The 21588-nt window shown below is 37.6% G+C and overlaps 1 protein-coding gene across 2 annotated transcripts in view; it reads right to left on the bottom strand.

The window, feature by feature from the left end:
• BAZ1A (bromodomain adjacent to zinc finger domain 1A) overlaps positions 1–21588 on the bottom strand; it is an 85469-nt gene that overhangs the window by 52587 nt on the left and 11294 nt on the right. For both annotated transcript variants that reach the window (XM_058540732.1, XM_058540733.1), the window contains exon 3: positions 410–553. In XM_058540732.1, the coding sequence (XP_058396715.1) occupies positions 410–553 (144 nt within the window). The remainder of the gene's footprint in view (positions 1–409; positions 554–21588) is intronic.

Genomic DNA, 21588 nt, shown 5'->3' with positions numbered 1-21588 from the left:
TGCGAATCTACATGAATTTTGTGATTTTTCTGCAAGAGCACTCAGCTGACCCAGGCTGTCAATTGACCAAATTTCAGAAAGTTACAGAGTTTCTTTACCATACGCACCATAAAGTGAGTAAGCATAATAATTAAAGTACAGAATAAATTTTCCCAAGTAAACAAAACTGGAATGTCTAAGTGTAATTGAATGAGGTGAGCATCAATTGCTCTTAAGCAGCTGACTAGAGTTAACTAGGTAAGTTTCAATTTTGCAAATTCTAATGTGTTGTGTCTAACATTGTTTAGATGGATAGTATGCCACAGTATGACTAAAAAGGAAGAAGGGAGGGATTAAAGAAAAAATTATTTCAATAGTATATCATTATCCAATCTGATAAACATTTTAAAAATTAATAAAAATCACTTACCCATTTTGAAAAGAATTGTTGTGTGTTTCTGAATCATCGCTATCACTGATGATAATGGTTTCTCCGTCTACACTGCTGACATGTCCATTAGCAAAACCATTTTGATGTGATGGAGGGAGGACTTCCAAAATCCTACACTGTAACCTAAAAGAAAATGATACGGTTAAAAATGCAAATCATCTGGGGCCGGCCAGTGGCGCAGCAGTTAAGTTCCCGCGTTCCTCTTCGGCAGCCTGGGGTTCGCTGCTTCGGATCCTGGATGTGGACCTACGCACCACTCATCAAGCCATGCTGAGGCAGCGTCCCACATAGAAGAGCTACAACTCTACACCTATGATATACAACTATGTGCTAGGGCTTTGGGGAGTAAAAAGAAAAAGAGCAAGATTGGCAACAAATGTTAGTGCAGGGCCAATCTTCCTCGGAAAAAAAAAAAAGCAAATCATTTGATATTTTATAATTCAATATTTCAGAACAATCTAATTATTTTGAACAACTGAAAAGCTATTTGGTAAGAAAATGTGTAACATCCAATTTAAGCCAAAGTTAGCTACAATTTAAAACAATACAAAACTATTTTAAAGGTCAATTTATCAAGATTCTTAGCAATTATATTCTTAACTAAAGTTACTGTTTAGAAAATCAAATACTGGCATAATATCTCATTATACAGATTGGGGCTTACAGTTTTTCTAAGCATCCAATACTTTAAATTCTGCAACTCTCCTGATCACAACCTTTTTTATTCTCACTGCAACTTTTGGTGTGACTTCTGGTCTCTGGAAAGCTTCCTAGTCACTAACTCTATTGCTCCTATTTTGGCTTCCCTTACTTCTGCCCACTCTATTTAGATTTTATGGACTGCAATTTCAGACTCATTTACCACAACTGAAATATTCCTCAATCCCATTTTTACTGTGCCAATTTTCAACTGATAATTAAAATGTGATATATATCCTCACAATGGAATATTCTTCAGCAAAAAGATAGGAATAAAGTACTGATACAAGCTACAGTATGGATGAAACTTGAAAACATTATAAATGAAAGAAATCAGATGTAAAAGGCCACATAGTATATGATTCCATTTACACGAAATATCCAGAATATGCAAATTCATAGAGATAGAAAGTAGATGAGCAGTTTGCCAGGAACTTAGGGGCAAGGGTGGGGAGAGCCTGAGAGAGGAGAACAATGGGCAGCGGCTGCTAACGGGCACAGGATTTCTTTGTGGGGGGTTGAAAAATGTTCTAAAATTAGTTTGTAGTGATGGTTGTACAACTCTATGAATATACTAAAAACCATTGAACTGTACACTTTAAATGGGTGGATTTTACAGTTTGTGAAACATATCTCAAGTTGTTAAAAAAAAAAAAAAAGTCACAAGTAAGAGTAGAGTATAGCACGGAGCAAGAAAAAGAGAGAGAGAGAGAGAGAGAGAGAGAGAGAGGGAGGGAGGGAGGGAGAGAGAGGGAGGGAGGGAGAGAGAGAGCGAGCATTGCTGTAATTATATCTACGGCACCTCTATAACACTTAGGCAATCCAGAGGGAGGTTTTATTAACTAAGAGCATCTTAAGCACATATACACCTACCGATGGGGTAAATCCCTATTCTCTAAGAAAAAGTGGTTCAAAATTAGACAATTTCTTCACTATATCATTCATTTGGTCATCCCATATCATAAACAAGTTTTACCACATTGTGGGCATTCATAAGATTGCTAGTCCATTCACCAGCCCCATTCTACTAGGAACTTCATCTTTCTCACACCCTACCTTCTTCCACTTGACCACTAGCAGAGCCGTCATGTTCTTACAAGACCCTGGCCAGAGTTAGTTGACAATGGGTGGCATCTTTATGCTGTGTCAACACATCTTTTCCAAGATATTATGTATTTATGTATGTATGTATTTATTTTGCGAGGAAGATCAGCCCTGAGCTAACATCCATGCTAATCCTCCTCTTCTTGCTGAGGAAGACTGGCCCTGGGCTAACATCTGTGCCCATCTTCCTCCACTTTATACAGGACGCCGCCACAGCCATGGCCTTACAAACGGTGCCCCCATGCGCGCCCGGGGTTCCGAACCTGGGCCGCTGAAGCCGAGCACGCATACTTAACCACTACGCCACAGGGTGGGCCCCTTTTCCAAGATTTTAAAATTTGGAATCTAGATAGTAAAAATTAGTCCCACTCCCATCACGGAATCTATAAGATATAAAATTCTGGTGCTGTCGGCAGCCATGTTTCCTGGCATGTGGAGCAGGCCAGTGTGCAGTAAGAGAAGACAAAGCCCACGAGAGAGATAGGAAGGGTACCGCAGGCAATCGGTTCTCTTATTTCTGCTTTTCCTCAGACTTAGCTGCACCTTGCATCTCAGGTTTAGCTGTTTGATCTTTCCTTTGATTCAATCAACTGATAATTCACTTTTTTGCCTGTTTTTTCAAAATGAATTTTTGTCACTTACAGCCAAAATAAATAGAATCATACAATTCCAGAAAGACAAACAGTATGCTTAGAGCTGATTCATTTTGGGAAGCTGGTAGATTTTTACAAAATAATAACACTTATTTTCATCAGTGTGCATTTTAGCATATGCTTGCTTATCCTTTCCTTTAGGAGAACATCTTTAGTAGCCCCTACAATATCTAGTATTGCTATTAGGCACAAAGAAACCTATCTATCTAGAATAGGCAAATTCATAGAGACAGAAAGCAGAATAAACGTTACCAAGGGTTGGAGGGAGGGAGAAATGGGGAGTTATTGCTTAATGTGTACAGAATTTCTGTTTGGGATGATGAAAAAGTTCTAGAAATAGTAGTGACGGTTACACAACACTGTGAATGTACTTAATGCTACTGAATTGTACACTTAAAAATGATTACAATGGTAAATTTTATGTTATGTTTATTTTATTATTATTATTTTTTTGGTGAGGAAGCCTAGCCCTGAGCTAACATCCGTTGCCAAGCCTCCTCTTTTTGCTGAGGAAGACTGGCCCTGGGCTAATATCCATGTCCATCCTCCTCTATTTTATGTGGGACGCCTGCCACAGCACGGCTTGGCAAGCAGTGCATAGGTTCATGCCCGGGATCCAAACTTGCAAACCCTGGACCACCGAAGCAGAGCCCGTGAACTCAACTACTACGCCACCAGGCCGGCCCCAACGTTATGTTTATTTTACCATGAGATTTAAAAAAAAGAAAGAAAGAAACATTTTTTGTTCTAACAGCAAAGTTTATGAAGCCTCAGGTACCAAACCCATGTTGGTAGCAAACGGAAATGGTGTCAAAACAACTGCAGGCTGATTTTCATCACTGGCTGATTGAAATAAACCAGTGTTTCTAAAGAGGAACAACTACAGGAAATCACATCAAAACTTGTTAGGTAATTATGTAGTCTAATGATAAAAAGGTTCTGTAATTTAGTGACATGAACTGCACAAAAATATGCAAGGAATCAAATGAACGCCCTTTTGAAAAACCTGGGTATCATATCCAGGGATCATATTGCTCAGGGTTCCAGGAGGTGATGAAGGAAGCTTTTCAAGGTCCTTCAAGTTAGAAAAAGAGATGGTTTTCACTGGCAAAGCCTAGGTGAGGTTCTCTGAGTGATGGTGGTGGTGGTGGTGATGAGGGAAAAATGAAGTAAATGGGTCTACTCTGGGTGCACGGATGGTTGGTGTGGTGCCTAAAATGGTTTAACAGTCCGTTGAAAGGAGTAGTCTATGACCCCAGGAGGGCCTACAGAGTACAATAATTTAAGAACTAATTTATTTAAAAATCAGCAGAAAATTAACAGATAGAAGTACGATTCCCTGACAGAGGAATAAGGCGGAAGGAAACCCAGCATAGGGATATGGCCTAGAACGTAGTCAGTGTTTTATATATAAATTATACTTGTTATCATCAATGCTACTATTAACTGCACCACACCCAAACCACAGGTAGCATTTCTTGCTAATCTTATCAAGGCTAGGGCTCTCACTGGTGCTTAGCTAAACTTCAGTTACCTACTCAAGATGTCAAGTCAACATCTTCTAATAGATTTCCAAAGAGACTTAGTCTATGTCTTTCAAATCCACTTGCTACAATTTCTTGGTTCTAGGAGTCCAAAGAAGATTAGAGCATAAAAAAGGTTAAAGAATCACAAATTAAGACCCAGCCTGTGCATCTTTGAGAGTAAAGAAACTTTCTAAATTAATGTTATGCTCCATTATCTGAGCACAGAATGGAGGCTGACCATCAAAAGAGGTCATTATTATTAGAGTTCCTGTGTGCCAGCTAAGTATATAACTTAGACATATTTCTCTCCTCGTATCAACTCCGCAAGTTACACATTTTCCAGAAGATGAAATTCAGGGTCAGAGAAGTCAAATCATTTGCTCATGGTCACACAACCAGTAACGGTACGGCCAAAACTTTAACTGTTTGACTGAAGCCCATATACTTTCTAATCTTTCACTCTATTACTGGAATTGAGGGAGAACAGCAATACTATATTGACCCAGGGGTATTTCAGAGCTTTAAGCCTAGGCAGTGGAGAGGCTCCTAAAGTGCTAACAACTTAACCACATTTCAGAGTAAAAGCAAGTCTGTGGAACAGCAGCCAGCACAGAATGAGGACATAGCAGAAGTTAGCCATAAATCTGCAAGAGTGACTAGCTAAACACGGAAATAGTCTTTTCTGAGAATATTTTGGAATTACATACCTCTTCCCCCCAAAAGTAGTTTTTGTTAATAGTCATTTGTTTTGTTTTAATAGTTATAGTTCAATTTATATCTCAAAATACAAATTCATTAAAGCAAAAGCAAATTATACAACATCCTAGAATTGAAATATACGTAGAATTTTTACAAGGCACTTGGGGTAGAAGATAAACAGTTAAGAGCAAAAGGCAAGAAGACTAGAAACCTGGGGAGACCTACTTGACATAGATGACTGCCCCTCGCTGTCTGGGTCTCTAAAAAGGAAATATGCTGAATTTATGGCATATTTCACACCTGCTCTCTTACGCTGTCTCATTAACCTTTTATTTTCTTGTAACACAGATGCCAAGAACACTTATTGAAAAATGCTGTGCTTGGATAATTACTTCAAATTTATAGGTAGAAACAGAGTAAACCTGCTTAATTTGAAGTTCAGAGTTTAAAAAACTCAAATTAAGGAGCTTATGTGACATCTCATTTTAAGCAGAGGAAACGAGACCACCCAAGTCTGCTACTTCAAACAAAGAGACTGTGATTTATGCTGATTACTTGTCCATGGGGAAGAAGAGCTCAGAAAAGGTTGCTTTGTGTCTAACTCCTCACTTTTTAGACAAATTGATCAGAGTAGCTCAAAGAATGTTTCATTTTGAATTGTTCTGAGACTCTTTATGAACCAGAGAACCAGCTGTTATTATTTCTCCAGTTGGCATTTGACCTATTATAAGTCTAAATATCTTAAGATAACAAGAATCATTAGATTCTTACTAAAAACGAAATCTATTATTAAAAGATATATAGTATAACTAAAAATCTTTGGAAAGAAAATTCTAGACACAAGATATATAGATTAAATCCTACATAGCTCCAATAAGTTTCAAACACCTGGATATTATCCGTATGATGCTTAAACTCTTTAGTATTCAAAACTATCATCTTAAAGCTACATGAGTTAGTTTGGCTGAAGTTTAAACCAAATTAATTAAAGCTTTACCAAAATACTTTAAAATTCCAATCAGTGTATTCAGATTAACAGGTATTCAAAGTATTTTGGGGCTCAGCTTTACGCTGGCCTGGCATACTGACGCCAACACGTAAGAAGAGATGATAACCCGGTGAGGAGGCAAGATCAACATAGAAGATCAGAGACAACAAAACACTAAATGTAACAAAACGCCACCAAAGATTTAGCAGCAAGTGATCTTTTGTTTCAAGATAACAGTATTTTAGAACACTTAAATTGGCCTCAAAGTGAAGGATGGATATAGGAAGAGAAGCAGGCTTCTTGCCTTTCCTCTATCATGCTGCCATTCTGAACAAGGAAAACAATGGTCACAACCTTGGGATGACAGAGCAGAGAACAGGAAAAAGTCTGGGTTCCTGACAACTTTATGCAGTATAACTTCTGTACTTAATTTTATGTGAGAGAGAAATTTCTATTTTGTTTATGCCGCTAAAATTTTTTCTATTATATACACCCAAGTCAAATCCCAACTGATAAGGAAAAGCAATAAGCAATCTATCATGTGGACTTAGGTATTTTTATTAAATTTTATTAAACACTGAGCAGTTTATAAACATTTTGTCTATGTTAAATTTGAGTCAGAGTACGGCATTCTTCAATTCAGCCAATAAAAGCTGAATAAGATTTTCAAATTTAAAAGTTACCTCGTCATTGGCAATACAGATTTCAAATCATATTTGTTTCAGAAAACTGAAAATCTGAAGAAGGAAAATAAGTTTAACAATCTATGATTTGTGGATGTGGCTATAAAAGAGCAACATGAGAGATCCTTGTAGTGATAGAAATGTTCTGTATCATGACTATATCAATGTCAACATCCTGGTTGTGATACTGTACTATAATTTTGCAAGATAGTAGCATTAGGGGGAATTCTGTATTATTTTACAACTGTGTGTGAATCTACAGCTATCTCAAAATACACAGTTTAATTTAAAAATGCTAATGATAAACATTAGGAAAATATTAACTCTAATTAAAAGCATTTATGTCACACTGTGGGGAAAAAATCAAGAAAAGACTAAAGTAATGTATTTATATGTATTACTAAAAAGCTACAGTAAATAATGAGGCTGAAGTATTGGCAAAAGGATAGCCATACAGATCAATGGAAGAGAAGAGAGTCCAGAAAAAGACCCAAGATTCCATTTATATTTATATTCTGGAAAGGGCAAAATTATAAGGACAGAAAACAGATCAACGGTTGCCAGAGGCTAAGAGGTAGGGGCAAGGGTTGACCACAAAGGGCACAAAGGAACTTTTGGGGGGTAATAGAAATGTTCTATGTCTTACTGTGGTGGTTTACACAACGGTATGTGTCAAAAGTCAGAACTATACACAAAAAGGGTGAATTTTATCATAAGAAAGTAATGTACTTTAATAAAGCTTTATTAGTTTAGACTACTTAAGACAAAGGCCTATCTGAACGTGAGTTATTTAAATTATTCTTTAACTTGAAAAACATTTATTGCTTTTCTAAAAACACTAATACATATGAGAATGGCTAATTGAAGCAGGTCTACTTGTTTCATCTCATTGAAGGATAGACTGGTCCTGCTATACATATCAGAAGAACAGCCAGAGAGCTCTGTGTAATTCAAAAACAACGTAAAGGGAGTCCTATTCTCCAGTTTGTTTCCATCTCAACTATAAACATCATAAAAATTCATCTTAAAATCCCTATTTTTCATGGAAAGAAGTTCAATATACTGATGTTCTCTCTTACAACTTGAGTTAGTCAAATCAAAGTCAGATGATTTCTGCCCATCAAAATACAGTACATAAGAAATAACTATAGGGCCGGCCCATGGCTTAGCGGTTAAGTGCGCGCGCTCCGCTACTGGCGGCCCGGGTCCGGATCCCAGGCACGCACCGACCCACCGCTTCTCCGGCCATGCTGAGGCCGTGTCCCACATACAGCAACTAGCAGGATGTGCAACTGTGACATACAACTATCTACTGGGGCTTTGGGGAAAAAAAAGGAGGAGGATTGGCAATAGATGTTAGCTCAGAGCCAGTCTTCCTCAGCAAAAAGAGGAGGATTAGCATGGATGTTAGCTCAGGGCTGATCTTCCTCACAAAAAAATAAATAAATAAAACTGTTAAAAAAAAAAAAAAACAAGAAATAACTATAAGAATTTGCAAAGATGTTATTATATACACAAATAAACTAAGATGACAAAATTATATTTATTACTCCCTGCATTCTCAAATTCTTATAGCTGGAAGCTCAAACAAAATAACCTGACTATTTTTTACTATCCTTAGGGTCAATAAACATTCTTAATATGATAACAATGAAATCAACATGCTGACTAACTCACTGACTGGAAGCACATGAAGAAAGATGCAAGCATTTCTTTATAAAGATAACTAAAAAGTAAACATTAGCCCACTACAAAGGCCAATCACAACAAATTATTAATGGAGTGCTAAATTAATGTAGCATTATAGTACCTTTTATTTTTTCTATTTGAATGTTAGTGATATATTCACTAGCCAATTAAGAATTATCTATGTCCTTTTTTTTCCAGTTTTATTGAGAAATAATTGACATATATCACTGTATAAGCTTGAGGCATACAACATGATGGTTTGATTTACATATATTGTGAAATGATTACCACAATAGGTTGAGCTAATATCCATCATCTCATATACACACAACAAAAAGAAAAAAAAAAAGAAAAAAAAATTTTCTCCTTGTGATGAGAACTCTCAGCATTTATTCTCTTAACAACCTTCCTACATATCATACAGCACCATTAACTATGGTCATCATGTTGTACATTACATTCCTAGTACTTACTCATGTTATAACTGGAAGTTTGTACCTTTTGACCACCTTCCTCCAATGCCCCCTTCCCCTTTATGTGTCCTCTAGCTTATTCAGTCCTTTATTAGTCATTCACAGGTATTTCACTTATCTACACCCTGCAAACTCTATCCCTACTACCAATAGACCATATTAGGCTTGAGAACAGTAAGTATTAATGCTTTACTCATAAGTGATTATCCTGTTGTTTCTAACAGTGGTTTTCAGAGAAGATATTGAAATTAATTGGATAAAACAAAAAATATGACTCAAGACTCTATCCCATCAAGTTTTATTTTCTTTATAGCACTGATCAGTATCTGAAATTATCCTGTTGATTTGTGTGTTTCTCTCTTGCACTTGAATGTAAATCCCTAGTCCCTGTTTTATTCACTATCCTCTTCCTAACACCTACAGTAGTACTGAGCATATAATGCTTATTGAACAAATCACATAAAATTTGGCTTTATGTATACTTTCAGTACTAAATAAGAATATTCCCTACCACCTCCAAGAAGTCATAAATAATTGCATTTTTCATCTCTGGAAACTGTGTCAAAAGATAGAAAAACAACAAAAATTCTATTTTTCCCCATGCTTGTAGTCACCTTTTGTTGCCACTAGATAGCATTCTTTCATCTGAAAGCAAAATATTTGAAAAGAAGAAAGCTTAAACAGCTTAGAGTATAGAAACAAAATAATAAAGGCACTCGCTGATACGTACAATGATTAAGAATTTAAATAGCAGGGGAACCTGTTTAAATACTGGAACTTTTTTCCCCCTTAGAATCAATGATCAGAAGATGATACTGATTTTCAGGCACTCAAAAATATGACCTGGGGGGCCGGCCTGGTGGCGCAAGTGGTTGGGTGTGCGCGCTCCGCTGCGGCGGCCCAGGGTTCGCTGGTTCGGATCCCGGGCGTGCACCAACGCACTGCTTTGGCAAGCCATGCTGTGGCGGCGTCCCATATAAAGTGGAGGAGGATGGGCACGGATGTTAGCCCAGGGCCGTCTTCCTTGGCAAAAAAAAGAGGAGGATTGGCGGATGTTAGCACAGGGCTGATCTCCTCACAAAAAAAAAAAAAAAAAAAAAAAAATATGACCTGGGACACTCTTAGAGTAAACGATCAAAAGCCTAATCTAACCACATATATACACTCCTATGTCTCTTCACACTTCACCCTTCATGAAATTATAAGATGTTCAAGTAAAGTGAAAAGTAAACAGTGGGTAATCAATAAGTACATTCAACTATAGTCTTTTAATCCTGCTTAAGTGCTATCCTTTTGTATTTTCCACACTCATGTATTCCTCCCAAACAGAGTACAGTGGTTCTGACACTGCCTGTGCTTGAAAACTTCACCACTTGTGACCTTGGGCAAGTTTTAATTAATTTCCCTCTGTGCACGAGCTCCTCAACTGTAAAATGAGCACCTAGCACATATCGGCTGTTGTGGGAATTAAATAGGATAGTATAAGTAAAAAGCTTAGAACAGTGCCTGGCATATAGTAAGCTCTCAAAATTTTAAAGGTATTGTCATCATCTCCCTAAAATGACATACAGCGAACTCTTAAGAACAGTGACTATGATCTAAGAAAATTAGGGACTGGCTACAAAAATAGATGAGTCATCACAGCTGGCAGACTCTTCACTTGTCTCTGACAGGTACAGGAAGGATCTAACAATTACTGAGTGCTTTATGTGCCAGGTACTATGCTGGACTCCTAACAAAGATTACGACTGTGGCCAACTGCTGCAGTTATGGCCCTCCTTGAATCACACCTCCCTGATCTCCTCCCATGTTAACTCTGGATTTGTTCTCGTAACTTGCTTTGGTGAATGGAACACTAGCAAAAACGGAGCACGCTGAGGCTTGAAATGTGCTTGCGCACTGGAGCTTGCCCTCTCTTGCTGCTGGGCCCCCTGCTACCATCCTGGGAACAAGTTTGGATTATCCTCCTGAAGGCTGAGAGGCCACATGAAAGTAGCCACCCTAGTCTGAAGCCCCAGACATGTGTGTGGAGTAAGGCTATCCTAAAGTAGAAAGATCCAGACAATTCAGCCCCAGACAGGCTAGCCCAGACCATAGGAACATCCCAGCCAACCACTGAATCATGAGAATAATGGTCATTGATTTAGGCCACTAAGTTTTGGGCATGGTTTGTTATGCAGCAAAAGCTAAATCATACAACCACCATATGAATGTAGATATTATTTCAGTTTTACAGATGAGGAAAGAAGATTCCCAGAACTAGTACAAAGGCTTTTTCCATTATACCAAGCGACTTCTGCATGCCATACTCTGAGGTTCTAGATAAAAAGAGGATCTCTGGAGATTTTATCCTACAACCCTTATTTATGAGTAACCTTTCCTCTACACCAGGAGCCAGCACACTAGGGTCCATGGGCCAAATTCAACTGTCTGTTTTTGTATGGTATGTGAGCTAAAAGAATGGTTTATACATTTTTAAAAGATTTAAAATGAAAATCAGAAGACTATTTTGTGACATGTGAAAATAATACGAAATTCAAATTTCAGTGTTCATAAATAAAGAATTATTAGAACACAGCCATGCTTATCCACATATTGTCTATGGCTGCTTTTGCCCTATAACAGTCGAGTTGAGTGGCTGCCACACAGACCATATGAACTGCAAAGCCAATATTTTATATTTACTGTCTGGCCTTTTATTTTAAAAAAAAGTGTGCCAACCTCTGCTCAAAATTATTCTCTTGGCATATGTTTTTAATTGAAACAAAGAATTTTGCGCAGCCTTTAGTGATGAGTAGATTTTTTTTATACTTTTACCACTCTTTTCCTTTCATTGAAAATTATTTTAGCTTATATCATTTCCCTGAGTTCTCCTTTAACTTTTATCTTTGGATGGTCTCTGAATTTGTCTAAGACAGACAGATAGCTCCATGTTAAAAACAGTAATTCAGAACCATAGTCAAATGAATTCCACTTACATGCCACACCACTGGCCTCTAAGGCAGCATGGAAAATTAACTAAGATTGTGTTCTCAGAAAAATTCAAAGTATCTATGAAGAAAGTTGTTCATTAAACTGTAATCTCATACTGGCCAACTGGAACAGATCAAGAAAGAGGTATGAAAAGATGTAGGAGAGATTTTACTCAGAAGACCATCTAATTTCTGACCTGAATCTGTATAATAACCATGCAGAAATGAACTTCCCTTTTATTCCTAACAGAGACTTCAGGATTTCAGATTTCAGTAGCTATCCATAGTCTCCCCTCTTCTGTGACATTAGTCTCTAATATTCCCCTGCCACAGGGAACTAAGAACTTCAGAACTACCACTATTCTACTTTACCGTCCGCTGCTAACCAGCTCATTGAAACACAAATTGAAGCAAACAAACATGTGATTTCCTTTTATATCAGAAAAGAGGGGAACCTCAATTTACTTGACACTCCCCATTTTTATCATTTTTCTTACTATAAGCAAGACCCCCACAGTAATAACCATAACTCTTAGCGTAGACCCAGCTGACTCTTTGCACTTGGCATTACTGCAAAGGATCAATAAAGAAGTTGCCATAGAAATTAACCCCCCTCATGCCCAACATTAGTCATTCAAAGGCTTTTGAGAGGCATTAGACAGCTGTTCCTATTGCCCAATGAAATCTGAAGGCCCTTTGAACACGAAAGAAGATGAATGAATAAATTTGTATGATCAGTCTAAATTCCACTGAACTATTTTGTTAAGCATCAAGCAATTGAGTCCATACAGAAATATTTACAGCATAAGCTTTATATGTTATTGGAATTAAACATGTTTAGAAAAACAAATTCATTTTCATTTACTTTTGTGACTATTTAGATATTTTTAGGGTATAAAAAGGGTTTCCTAGGATGGTGTCCCAATTTATATTATTATGCAAGTAAACAAGGATTCTAAATTTTAACTGTTAAACTTGCAACGACAATCCAGGAGTCAGCTGGGTTCTAAGTCTAGGTCTCTGGTACATACAACAAACACAAAATATATCTAAAGAAGATGGGTCCTCTCTAAACTTATAATTTCAAAGAAAGAACAGCTGTCCCAAATAGCCTGCTTTTTTTTCTATTAAAAATTATATCATTGACATATTAGGGTCACCTGGAACTAAAGACTGAAAACAACAATTTGGGGATGTTGCTTAGGACTCTCCTTGGCCAAGAACCAGGAATTCTGACCTTAAAAGGTTAGTAGTATAAGCTAACCGACAGAAAGCCTTCTTTCTGAAAAAGAGCTATAATAAATTTAATATATGTTGCTAAACATTCTATCCTATCTTTGCCCCTAAATAAGAAGCCTTCCTCTTTTAACCCTTCCTACTAGTTTATATTTTTCTCTGCCTTCAAATTTCTAGTCAAATAACCCTTTTCCAAAAACTCCTTGATTAATCTCACCTGGATCCAGTCAGTGACATCCAAGCATGTACGTTTAAATCAAAACAACTATATTTGTTCCTCACTTATACCTTTTATGTTCATCTTATCTTCTCCATATGTTTGGCATTTCTCTTTGTCCTCAATATTAATGCATTTTAATTAATTATGATTCACTAATACTATTTAGGCTAGCAATATGAAAAAGAGCCCAAAGATAAAAAGTCCATTTTCTCATTTCCAATTCTAATGTATACTAAGTGCCTAGTCTCTATGTTATAGATTTTTATGCTAATTTTCTCCTACTTTATTAGACTAAAGTGCTTAAAGCATTCCACCAGTACAACATAAGAAAGCCACAGGGAATGTATTCTAACAGTTGACTAGTTAAGAGCTCTAGTTGGTCACTATTTGGTGCCAAAATGGATATCAGTTTATAAGATTAAAAAGAATTCTAAAATCTTTATTTTGTAAGGCAGTTCTAAAAACAATAGTGAACTGTAGTCTCTTATGCTTCTTGATTAGATAACATTTTGTAAACTTTAAAACTAAATGGTATGGGGATAATATATGGGAAAATCTAGCTATAAATGAAACTCTTTGGTACAAATCCAATTCTGCTATTTTACTGATTTAACCTACACTGGGGAAGAGGTCTGTCAGTCAGTCAAAGGTCAGAGATTATCTGGAAGAAAATCTTGTTTATTATTTTCAAAGAGAGAATTCACACAAGGCTAGCAAAAGGAATAACTTTCTCCAACCTCAGAAAAAGGCAATATTCTAAGTAAGACTTTTAGGAACCAAGAGTTTAACCAGTTTATGCAAAACCAATTAGAAATGGTACACATCTATGTGTTCTGATATAAGAAGACATTCAAACACTATTAAGTGAAAAAGCCGTTTGCTATTTTTTTTTAATTTAGTGTAGTACAGAAAAAAAATGAACTACACATTAATTTTTTGACGGTGGTTATCTCTGAAGGGAGCATTTGGGAAATGCACTCTAGGCCATCACCTTTTGTACTTTTCTCTGATATATATGAATCTTTATAGGAAAAAAGAATTTTTTAAAATTATAAACTTCAGTCTTAATAAGCAAAGCATATAACTTTTTTTTTAATTTAAAAGACTTTAGTTTTTTAGAGCAGTTTTAGGTTCACAGCAAAATTAAGAGGAAGATACAGAGATTTCCCATATACTCCCTGCCCCCACAACATGCATAGCTTCTCCAATTATCCACATCCCCCCCAGAGTGGTGCATTTGTTACAACTGATGAACCTACATTGGTACATTATCATTACCCAGAGTTCATAGTTTACATTATGGTTCACTCCTGGTGTTGTACATTCTGGGGGTTTGGACAAATGTATAATGACATGTATCCATCATTCTAGTACCACACAGAATATTTTCACTGCCTTAAACACCATCTGTGGTCCACCTATTCATCTCCCCCCAACCCACTAACCTTCACCCCTGGCAACCACTGATCTTTATACTATCTCCATAGTTTTGCCTTTTCTAGACTGTCACATAATTGGAATCATACCATATGTACCCTGTCCAGGTTGGCTTCTTTCACTTAGTAATATGCATTTAAGGTTCCTCCAGGGCCAGCCCTGTGGCGTAGCCGTTAAGTGTGAGCACTCTGCTGCTGGAGGCCTGGATTCGGATCCTGGGCGCGCACTGACGCACTGCTTGTCAGGCCATGCTGTGGCGGCGTTCCACATAAAGTGGAGGAAGATCGGCAAGGATGTTAGCTCAGGGCCGGTCGTCCTCGGCAAAACGAGGAGGACTGGCATGGATGTTAGCTCAGGGCTGATCCCCCTCACAAAAAAAAAAAAAAAAAAAAAGGTTCCTCCATGTCTTTTCGTGGTGTGATAGATCATTTCATTTCTTTTTCGTGCTATAGAATATTCCATTGTCTGGATGTACCACAGTTTATCCCTTCCACCTACTAAAGGACATCTTGGTTGCTTCCAAGTTTTGGCAATTACTAACAAAGCTGCTATAAATATTCGTGTGGACTACTAGTTTTCAACTCCTTTGGGTAAACACCAAGGAACATATAACCTTTTTGAAAATTTTGTGTCACCCATCAATATCATGAGAATTAAAATGAAAGCATCTAGCACAGTGCCTAGCATACAGGAAAAGTTCAGTAAATACTAGCATACTTTCAATTCTGCAATGCCTTCTAATGCTATCAAATTATATACGGAGCCAGGCCAGTATACTTTGCAATTAATGTTTATTCTCGCTCCTCCTTTGCTATCAGGTGCCACTTCTTGCTGCTGTCAGTATACCTACTTTTAGAAGTACCTTCTCACACCTGTTGCTTCAAATCTCCTATGAACTTTCAGCTCCCAGAACATCTTAACTGTGCTTGTAAAATGTCTAAAAATAAGTTGCCCAAAGCCCACTTTAATGAAAAAAAAATTACCAAATACACAATTACATTTGGACTCAAATTTTCAGATGCTCTCAAACTCTAGTCCTATCTTTAGACTGAATGATGACTCAACAGTCCAAAATGTTTATTTGTTGGGTGACTTCTACCTCCTTTTTCCTGATTTAATTCTCCAATTCCAGGGTGGGGGAGAGAAGATGGGTTTATCAAGCAAGCATTTGAGTTCTAGCTCAGCATCCTCCCAACTCTTCCTTAAACAACGATTATCTGGCTTCTTAAAAAGAAAATGAGGGGCCGGCCCGGTGGCGCAAGCGGTTAAGTGCACGCGCTCCACTGCAGCAGCCCAGGGTTTGCCAGTTTGGATCCTGGGCGCGCACCGATGCACCGCTTGGCAAGCCATGCTGTGGTGGCGTCCCATATAAAGTAGAGGAAGATAGGCACGGATGTTAGCCCAGGGCCAGTCTCCCTCAGAAAAAAAAAAAGAGGAGGATTGGCATCAGATGTTAGCTCAGGGCTGATTTTCCTCACACAAAAAAAAGAAAATGATCAAGTTAATCAAAACTTAGATGCCTTAAAATCTGCTTGTGTAGGATTTTTTAAAGACCGGGTACAAATGTGGGATGAAACCGTTAACAGTGGGGTTTCCTTTCACAGTTGCAACAGGGAAATTTGATTCCAAGTCACAGTGCCCCACGCAGCCACTGTAGCACCACATCAGTATTGGCATCTCTCAAAAAAAAAACCCCAAACTGCATGGCCCCCAATAAATACACTCAAATACTAACAAGACACCTCCATCACATGGTAATATTATATAATACAGCTTAAAAAAAATCACATTCATTGTGTCATTTCATCCTGTGAGGCATCCTATAAGGCAGGGTCCATTTAACAGATGAAAAGACTAAAGCTTAAAGAGTTTAAATTACTTGCTCAGAGCCATACAGCTAATTATAAATAGCAGAATCCAAAACCAAGGAGACAGTGATACAGTGAAAGAAATAATTCTGCAAGTCAGCCCTACCTGAATTTAAATCCTACCATTTACTATTTGTAAGACTGGAATGGAAGCTCCATGACTTTGTTTTGTTCACTGCTATAACTCCAGTGTCTAAAAGAGTGCAAGTAAATAGCAGGAGATCAGTAAATATATGTTGAACAACAACAAAAAAAAATCACTTAACTTCTTCGGATCTCTGTTTCCTCATCTGTAAATGGAGAAAGTAAGTTCTTGCCTCATATCTGCTGATATAATGTGTAACAAAGCATCTGGCAGGTATGTAAGAACAGACCTAACTCGCAGTTCAGTGTTCTTTTCACAAGACCACTCACACTTCTCCTGCAGCCTCTAAGGAAGTAGCAGAGAACAAATGACTGGCAGGTAAACTGGGTGGTAATCAGGAAGGGGAGGGTAAAGATCTAAACTGTTGGCTCAGTCAAGTAGTCAGCTGTTTTCTTTACTACTCTGCCATAGCAATGACAAAGGATCTTCTGGAAGAATCTGTTAGCTGATTGCTTATTTCAAAACAGAAAGTCTTGGTGGGGGAGGGAAGCACCTCATCTATACTTGCAAGATGCAGAAAGAAAGGGGGGATGGATACCTAAAGGTAAATGAGACAGTAAGGAAAGGATATTGAGGTGAGATGATTAGAGTACATACACTGACTAACTGAAACTTAGAATGGCCCCTATCCCATTTCTCTGTAACTTAGCATGTTCTTTCCGGTAAATCTAATTCTAATGGACAAAGCAGTCTTTAGGACCACTGATAAGTACTACCAACAGACACAGAAACAAAAGGCAGATGCCACTGAGAAGTAGAAACAAAAGTTAAAAGCAAAGAGAGATGGTGCTACAAATGAAGAAAGTGAAAAGACCACTCATAGAATGGGAGCAAATATTTGCAAACCATATATCTGCTAAGGGACTTGCATCCAAAAACACAAAGGACTCTCAGAACTCAGTAATAAAAAGATAAATAACTCAATTTTAAAATAGGCAAAGGACCAGAATAGACACGTCTACCAAGAAGACAGACAAATGACCAATAATCACATGAAATGATGCTCAACGTAACTAGCCATCAGAGAAATGCAAATGAAAACTACAATGAGATACCACTTTATACCCACTAGGATGGCAAAATAAAAAAGATGGACTGGGACCAGCCTGGTGGCGTAGTGGTTAAGTTCAGTGCCTCACTTCAGTGGCCCAGGGTTCACCGGTTCAGATCCTGAGCGTGCAACTACGCACCGCTCATCAAGCCCTGATATGGTGGCATCCCACATACAAAATAGAGGAAGACTGGCACAGATGTTAGCTGAGGGACCATCTCCCTTAAGCAAAAAGAGGAAGATTGGCAACAGATGTTACCTTAGGCCCATCTTCCTCACCGAAAAACAAAAGATGGACATTAACAACTTGTCAATACACTGGTGAGGATGTGGAGAAACTGGAACTCGCATACATTGCTAGTGGGAATGTAAAATGATGCAGCTGCTTTGGAAAACAGTCTGGAAGTTCGTCAAATGCTAAACATGGAGTTACCATATGATTTAGCAATTCCACTTCTAGGTACATACCCAAGAGAACTGAAAACACAGGTTCACACAAAAACTTGTAATGAATGTTTGTAACAGTATTACTTATAATAGCCAAAAAAGTGGAAACAACCCAAATGTCTATCAACTGATGCACAGATAAACAAAATGTGATAGATCCATACAGCAGAATTTTTTTATCAATAAAAAGAAATAAAATACTGATACACGCTACAATGTGGATGAACCTTGATAATATTACAGTAAGTGAAAGAAGCCAGACACAGAAGGCTAATTATGATATGATTCCATTCACATGAAATGTCCAGAATAGACAAATCCATAGAGACAGAAAATAGATTAGTGGTTGCCAGGGGCTGAGGAGAGAGGGCAGTGGGGAGTGCCTGCTAATGGGTACAGGACTTCTTGGGGTGACGAAAACATTCTGGAATTAGGTAGTGGTGACAGTTGCATAACCTTGTGAATATACTAAAACCCATTGAATTACACACTTTAAATGGGCGAATTTTATGGCGTGTGAATTATATCTCAATAAAGTTCATTTCACAAAAAAAGCAAATGGAGATGAAAAGGTGCACACTATGTAGGCAAATTCTCCTAACTTCACATTCTGTGGAGAAAGGATGAAGAGTGGATGGTGACAATGGGAGCACAGATACCTCATACTAGTGGATCCCGTGAAGACAGTAAATGCTTGCATTTCTCAGCCACTTGGAGAAATCCATGTAATTCTCTAAACAAGCCTCCTAAGGTATAAAGGCCATAGAAGCCTACAGGTAAAAGTCAACAGGGACACTGAGGAAACTCAATCTGGAGGTTCTCACATCACCGAAGCTGGGCTTGCCCTCGCCTACCCCTTGAGGATGCCAGGACCTTATCGTCCCCACCATCACCTCAAAACAGAACTCAATCCCAAAAGTTACACAAGGAGATGTGAAGCCAGAAGGGACACATGTTCATTGGGATCTAGAACACATTCTAAATGAAAAACATCATGCCAAGTCATTTTCCCATATCAATATAATAGAGTAGGAGTTTATCAGCATGATAGAGAACTCAAAAATCAAAATGGAAAAAGACTTGACTTTTTTTGTTTTTGTTTTTTTGGTGAGGAAGATTGGCCCTGAGCTAACATACGTGCCCATCTTCCTCCATTTTGCATATGGGATACCACCACAACATGGCTTGATGAGTGGTGCATAGGTCCGTGCCTGGGATCCAAACCCATGAAGCCCAGGCCGCCGAAGCAGAGCACACGAACCCAGCTGCCACACCACCAGGCTGGCCCCTAGACTTTTTTTTTTGACAATAACTCTATTAAGTACGCAAAGGAGAGATAAGTGATGATAAATAACTTGCTAAAAAGGTACACGGGCAGTCAGTAGCTGGTAGAGGCACAATTCAACCAAAGGAAATCTAGTCAAGGTAGGCAAGTTTATATACTGAAGTTACTTTAACTGAAATTTAAGTGAAAAGGGTAAAAGGATAAGGGTGTACACAGGAACTTACAATCTAAAGCTGCAGAAATCTCAATTCAGGCTTGAAGCTTAATTATAATATAAAATATAATTTTTAATAGAAAAACTAGTCAATAATAGAAGAAGAATATTAACTTCCATATAAGTCTCTTGGGCCAACAGTAGCATTATTCCCCAAGTAAAATGCTATATATTCTATTTATATAGCAATTCAAAATGTGTATAACACACACACACACACTCACTCTCTCATTTTAGTCTCACAATAACCTGAAAGGATGTCATCGTCCAACAAGGTCAGTCTGACTTCAAAGCCTAGACCCTTCACTATACTATTATGCCTACCATAAAACTAGAAATTTATAACTTTTCGCAAACCATAAACAAAAATCACAGTTAATAGTATTCTACTAAAACCAAGTAGTGAATGCATGAATATTTATTGTATTTTTATTCTTTATCCCTTAATTATATCATTATTCTTTACACATATTTAAAAAATTATTTCTACATTTACTTGCACATTTAAGAAAAACAACAAAAAGCGAAATGGGAAAATATTCGCAACAGTATGACAAAGAGTTTAATACGCCTAGTATTTTAATCTATTGATGACCAACAAGCCAAAAGAAAAATGGGCAAAGGACCTGAACAAGCAAATTAAACCCTGAGACATCATCAGATTTGGCAAAGATGAAAAGACTAAAATGTCCAGGGTTAGCATGAGTAGAAGGAACCCAGGCCTCGCCTCTGTGGCACACTGGACCTGGATGCTCCTGAATTACTTCATTCACACATTTATGTCAATACCTGGCAAGTCTACCTACATGTTTGTCTCTCCCTTCACTGAACTCTTTAAGAGCATCTTAATCCTTTTCACCCAACGCAGTGTCTAGCCTGCAAGTGACACTCATAAAGCACATAAGCAACATGTCTATGAAACATAAAATCAGAGCAATCAGAAATGTCTGGGCCTGAGATGACAGCAAAGATGGCCACACTCTGATAACCACCTCCTGAGGCTTCTGCATCTTACCATCCACCCATCTGCTAAAAGCAAAAGTCAAGGAGTCATCCACGATTTCTCCTTTCCCACACAAAGATTAAGAATGGTCAATATGTATTATGAAAATTAAGCCTTAAAGATTTTCAGAAAAATACGAATTTCTTCTACTTTACAATTTAAAAGCTTCTTAAGCAGGAAGAGGTATGTTTCCTAATAAATAAGCAATAAAATCATGACTCCCAGATTTCCCATTTCTACAATGTGCCCTAGTTTACTACTGTTATTAATAGTTTACCCCTATCTGAAGCCCATTTTTAAGGTACAACAAAAAAAGGCTATGCAAAAAACACTGAACCACTGTATTTCTAGATGTAAGCAATATTCCTAAGGTTAAAGGTTAATGTATCACAATGATTTGTAAATTAGAAAACACTTTTGGCATAAGTCAAATAAAACCAATGATTATAAGGAGAAAAAAAATTGTCCTGGTCCCCAAACATGGCTCTATTACTCCTTTTGGTGATACAAATCAAAACACAAAAATCTGTTTTCTAAGTATATCACCAAAAAACCATAAAACATCCTCTACAACAGTATTTATAATACAATCCTTTTTTTAAAGGGTATGTTCTTGGTGGGATTACTGGTGATATATTAACCTCTCCGCCTCAAAAAAAAGATACGTATAATTTTTTCCAAAGGTCACTAGACATGTGAAATATCCTTCAAATTTTACCATCTGTTGCCTCTACAATTTAAAAAAAAACCATTCAATTCTTCACCA

The sequence above is a fragment of the Diceros bicornis genome, chromosome 5 (genome assembly GCF_020826845.1).
Source record: "Diceros bicornis minor isolate mBicDic1 chromosome 5, mDicBic1.mat.cur, whole genome shotgun sequence".
NCBI classification, from domain to species: domain Eukaryota; kingdom Metazoa; phylum Chordata; class Mammalia; order Perissodactyla; family Rhinocerotidae; genus Diceros; species Diceros bicornis.
This window is presented reverse-complemented; position numbering and strand designations above follow the sequence as displayed.